Source organism: Gracilinanus agilis, chromosome 6 (genome assembly GCF_016433145.1).
Source record: "Gracilinanus agilis isolate LMUSP501 chromosome 6, AgileGrace, whole genome shotgun sequence".
NCBI classification, from domain to species: Eukaryota; Metazoa; Chordata; class Mammalia; order Didelphimorphia; family Didelphidae; genus Gracilinanus; species Gracilinanus agilis.
Window position 1 is genome coordinate 281,571,392 of NC_058135.1, and position 5,589 is coordinate 281,576,980.

The following is a 5,589-nucleotide window of genomic DNA, read 5'->3' on the forward strand; positions in this document are numbered from 1 at the left end:
TTCCATGAATACTAAATTGATTTTCCTTTATTTGTTTGATTAAATTTTTTTTGTTTGATTAATTGATTTATTTGTTTGATTAAATTAAATTTTCCATACATATGGCTTTACTCAGATATGACACCAAGGAAATCAAATTTTATCACTGAACTAATTTTTAATCAAGTTAGAATGTGTAAAGTCACATACACACATACATACACACACACAAAAGAAGCATATATTTTAGAGGTGGGAGGCATCTTAGCATTTATATACAACTCATTGAAGAGAGACACAGGACAGAAGGCTCCTTTCTCTCAAAGTGAAAAAGCAAAAGGTTAGTTACCATAATTCATATTTTCTTTTATTTTTGTTTAGAAATGAAGCTTTTATTTTGCACAAGAAGAATTGGACTGCTTGAAATTGATCCATGCTTCCTTCTTTCTTGACTTGCCTTGACTTTCTTTATTCAGTTTTTAGCAGATGTATACTACTTTCCTTAATTAATAAGCTAGGACAGATCACATAGAATAATTTTATTTTGGGGGGAGTCTTCTTTAGGTCAAAACATTTGACAAAAGTGTTGGTCACCAAGATTTAAATAAATATTTTCCTCTTTAGGGTAGAAAATTTATTATTTTTCTTTTACACACATCTATTTAATTATATGTATATGCATTTTTGCTATTATTAATTTTTATTTCATCTTTTAATGTTTTTTGGGGGGAAGAAGTAACTATAAGACAACTCCACGATTAACAAAATAGACATGAGCCTATAGGAAATTTATAAAATTTTGGGTATTGAATAATTATATTTTGAGGGGGTGGAGCTGAGTAAAACCTAACAACCAATACTCACCAGTGGTAGGAGAACTAAACTCTAAAAAATAGCATAATCAGATATATGTAAATATATCTAGATATCTATATATGTATATCTTAAACTATCTATATATTTATATCAATATGAGGTCTAAATAAAGACAATTGCAGTTTTACCCATTAAGGATAGTTCATAGAAAAAAAAGGGATATCTGTTATAGAATATTAAGGATGAATAAGTTTTTTGTAGGAAAATGGGTGATTACTACTGTTATCTTGAAATAATGAAAGAGCAGGAACAGGAATTGCTGAAAAAAGCAAAAGCAGGAAGATTCCAGAATTCTAGGGAAGTGACAGTGTGCTTCTTCTGGGGGAGAAGGAGTAGGTTGAGTGTGTCTGAACTCTTTGGGTGGACCTCATGATTTTGACAGTTCTCCCTCTCCTTTGGCTATCCTCCTGATCCAACTATTTGTTCCTTGGTTTCTCTGTGTTCTGCTGCTACTGACTGATAGATATTCCAACAGAGCTGCTTGTGACACCTAAAGCCATCTGTCAGTCAGAACATTTTCCCTTTAGTCCTGTTCCTGCTTTCCTTCAAACCTTACCACCTCTATTTGCCAACTAAAGGGGGAATTTGATTAGTTAAGGGTATTTATTGTAGGAACTGGGACTTTTAGGTAGAGAAGTAATTGATAGTATAAATACCAACTGCCAGAAGATAACTAGATTTGGTGGGGAGGTTTATTTTTATTCTTTAGTTAGATCATCCCAATTTCCTTCCCTTCCTTGCCTTCCTTTAAATTAACTCTGTCTAATATCATTTGAGTATCCAGTAAACTTTATCCTCTTGGCCTTCCCAAACCCTGAGATACTTCTGATAACTGGTCCTAATAATCATCCCTTGACCATCTAAAATCCTAATGCCACCCTAGTATCATTTAGATAATTTACTACAAATAAAATACAGAATTCTATTAAGATAGAATGGATATGGGAGCCGTTAGGTGGCCCAATATATTGAGAGCCAGGTCTAGAGAAGGAAGATCCTGTTGTCAAATCTGGCCTCAGACATTTTCTAATTGTGGAAAAACTACTTAATCCTCATTGTCTACCCTTTGCCACTCTTCTGCATTGGAACAAACATACGTTATTGATTCTAAGTTGGAAGGTAAGGTTTTGTTTTATTTTGTTTTGTTTCTTTTTAAGAAGAAAGAATGGATGTGAAAGAACAGTAAGAAATATGCTTGAGGAAGAAATTTTTACAATTGTTCTGAAAATAACTTTAATTTGTAATGATGTGCAGTAGCCCAAGAGTATAATCAGTGCTTCTCTGATGATAACAATTGCTTTATGATTTGATGAATTAGTCAGTATGAAAGCAATATCTCCTAATATAAATTGTGTTTATTTTTAATAATTGACTCATTCAAATCCATTGAATAATTTTCTCACTTTTAATTTAATTTGTTTTGTTTTTTGGTTATTTTATGCATAAAGATATTACCTTTTTGCTTCATTTCTTTTCTTATGGTTGTGCAATCTAGCCCATTCAACCTCCCAGTCACACCTTCCTGGCCTTCTTAATTTTCTTAGGGTTAGAAACATCCTTCCTGAGAAATAATGCCATCTTGATTATTCTAATCAGCACAACTTTGATCTTCTGGTTTCTCAGGCTATAGATAATGGGATTCATGAATGGGGGCAGTACTGTGTAGGCCATTGCAATAAGAAGGCTCTGAACTGATGATTCTTCTGATGTTGGCCCCAGGACTGCAATAATTGCAGAAAGGAGAAATAAAAGAAGGACAATCAAGTGAGGGGAGCATGTAGATAAGGCTTTGTATCGTCCTTCCACAGAGGGGATCTTGAGCACAGTGGAGAAGATACGGGCATATGATATAATTAAAAAGGCAAAGCACAATAAGAGAAAACATGAGCTTGTGGCAAGGAGTAGATATTCAGTATTGTACACATTGGAGGTTGCAACCTTCAGTATCTGTGGGATATCACAAAAGAACTGGTGGATAACATTGGATCCTGAGAAGGGCAAGCGAAACATGTTCCCTGTGTGTAGAGCAGAATAGACAATGCCTATGAACCATGAGCCAACTGCTGCCCCAAGGCATCGAGCTGGTGTCATGATGATCCCATAGTGTAAGGGATGGCAGATGGCCACAAAGCGGTCATAGGACATAGTCATGAGGAAAGCAAATTCTGTTGATCCAAAAAAGAGAAAGAAGAAAATCTGAGTATTACATCCAAGGAGGGAGATGGATTGAATGCCCATCAAGGTGTTAACAATGAATTTGGGGAGAGTGACTGAGATGTAGCAGATATCCAATAGGGATAAATTGCTTAGAAAAAAGTACATGGGAGCATGGAGGTGTGGGTCAGTGACAACTGCAGTAATGGTAAGAAAATTGCCCATTATTGTTGCTAAATAAATCAAGAGAAAAAATATTGCATGTAACACCTGAAGCTCTCGGATGCTGGCAAATTCCATGAAGAGAAATTCTGTGATAATGGTAAAGTTGGTCATGTCTACGGGTACCCTGTAAATGATCACAAATGACAATATGCTATGAGTAGAGGATGAAGAAGCAAAAAAGGAGAAAACTGAAATTCCTACTCCATTAGGGGAGCCATGAAAACAAAGTCTGTACCATTGAACAAAAACCTTAAAAAGAAAATCAAGTCCCATCTCATCTGGGATAGATGATGAGAGAGATGCTGGCTCTAGAGCTGAATCATTAGTCAGTTACCATCTAGAGATACTAGAGTTTTTGTAGTGTAGAGTTAAGTAGTACAATGGATTTAGCACTAGGCCTAGAGTCAGGAAAACATACTAAAATCCAACCTCAGGCAAATTTCCAACTGTGTGGCCCTGAGCAAGTCAATTAGCTACTGTTTGTTGTGACATATAGAAAATGGGTTAATTACTGCACCTACTTCCTTCTCAGGATCAAATGGGATAATAATATATATCATGTATATAAAGCATTTATGCCCCTGTCACATAGTAAGCACTCTATTAATGTTGGGTATAATTATTGTTGTTGTTATTGCTATTATAAGGTGTAGTTGGTCAGAAAACAGCAGGAAGATACTACCTGAAAAATGTGAGGAAAGACAATTTAGAGAAAAAAAATGTGTGGATGGGTTGTACAAAAAAGGGAAGGTGATCTATTAGTTTCCATGTGATATGGGAAAAGAGACAAAAATCATGGTATATTTCTAAAAAAGAAATAGTAGTCATCTAGCATTTGAACAATTTTATGATGTTTCTAATTCTATAGTGCTTAAAATTTTCCCCTAAATTTCAATGCCTTTAATTTGTAAAATATATGAATTATTTTTTGAGTATATTCTTTTTAATCAGCAAATTTTTTTCTTATACCTCTTCATTCCCCATTCTAAATGACAACAGAAGGGAAAAAAAATCTAATCATTATTATGAATATGCATTATCTAGTAAAAAAAATGGAGGTGGGGCAGCTGTGTAGCTCAGTGGATTCAGAGCTAAGCCTACAGATAGAAGCTTCTCGGTTCAAATCTGACCTCAGACACTTCCCAGCTGTGTGACCCTGGGCAAGTCACTTGTCCCCCATTGCCTATTAAAAAAAATTTGGCCATCTCCAAAAAAGTCTCATTATGAAATAAGTCCTTCACTTTTTTATCTGAAAATTGGGAGCATACTTCATTATAAACCCTTTGTAATTAAAGTTGATCATTTCACTGATCAGAGTTAACTCTTTCACATTTATTTCTTTCCCCAAATTTTTATATTGTATAATGTTTTCTCCTGGTTCTATTGAATTCAGTTTGCATCAGTTCATAAAAGTTTTCCCAGGTTTCTCTATAATCATCCCTTTCATCATTTCTTACAGCATAAAATTTTTCTGTCATTTTATATAACATAACTTGCTGAACCATTTCCCAATTTATGAGTATCTCCTCAGATTATAATTCTTTGTGACTTGAAAAAGAAAATAATAAAAATAAATAAATAAAAATAAATATTTTTGTATATCATTAGAATTTGTCTACAGGAGCAACTAAGTAGCAGAGTGGTTAGAGTGTCAGGCCTGGAGTCAAAAAAAAATCTTCCTGAGTTCAAATCTGATCTGAGACACTTATTAGCTATGTGATCCTTGGCAAGTCAATCACTTAACCATGTTTGCCTCAGATCTTCATCTGTAAAATGAATTGTAGAAGAGAATGGTAAAACACTCTAGTACCTTTGCTGAGAAATTCCCAAATGGAATCATGAAGAGTTGGATACAACTAAAAGACTAAATAGCAAAAACAGAGTTCCTTTTGCTTAGGGTTAATCCTTCCCTTAAATTATGCTCTTTCTTCTTTTTTTCCCTTTTTTCTTTCACTATTCAGTATAACTCTGTGTAAATGTATGATCTTCCCTCACGGAGAAGTTCAGATGAGAATCATGTCCCTATATTGGTCACTCCTTTTTAGAATTACAAAAATATGATGTTATGTTCTTTTATTTTTTTGGCACATGGACATGGCCATATACACATTGAGTAAAAGGAATGTATATTGTCTTTCCTAAGTGAACCATTTGATTATACTCTTTAAATCACTAACTTTTCCTTCCTCCAACATCCATGCTTAACTCCTCATATGACAACTCATCTCTAGACTTCAGAATTCTTCCTAAGTTTTCTACACAAACTTAAATCCAACAAAACTTGACATCACCAATTTCCCACTCAGGCAACCTACATTAAACTCATACAATAATCACATTCAGATCCACTATATG

At 34.3% G+C, this 5,589-nt stretch overlaps 1 protein-coding gene across 1 annotated transcript; it reads right to left on the reverse strand.

Annotated features, from left to right (window-relative positions):
• Positions 1–2,367: 2,367 nt before the first annotated feature.
• LOC123252734 (olfactory receptor 14I1-like) lies at positions 2,368–3,345 on the reverse strand. Its single transcript, XM_044681986.1, has one exon. It carries the CDS (start codon positions 3,343–3,345, stop codon positions 2,368–2,370), a length of 978 nt encoding a protein of 325 aa, XP_044537921.1.
• Between the last annotated feature and the right edge of the window lie 2,244 nt (positions 3,346–5,589).

Coding starts and splice junctions, on each gene's coding strand:
- LOC123252734 (XM_044681986.1), bottom strand. CDS start 3,345: ATGACCAACTTTACCATTATCACAGAATTTCTCTTCATGGAATTTGCC.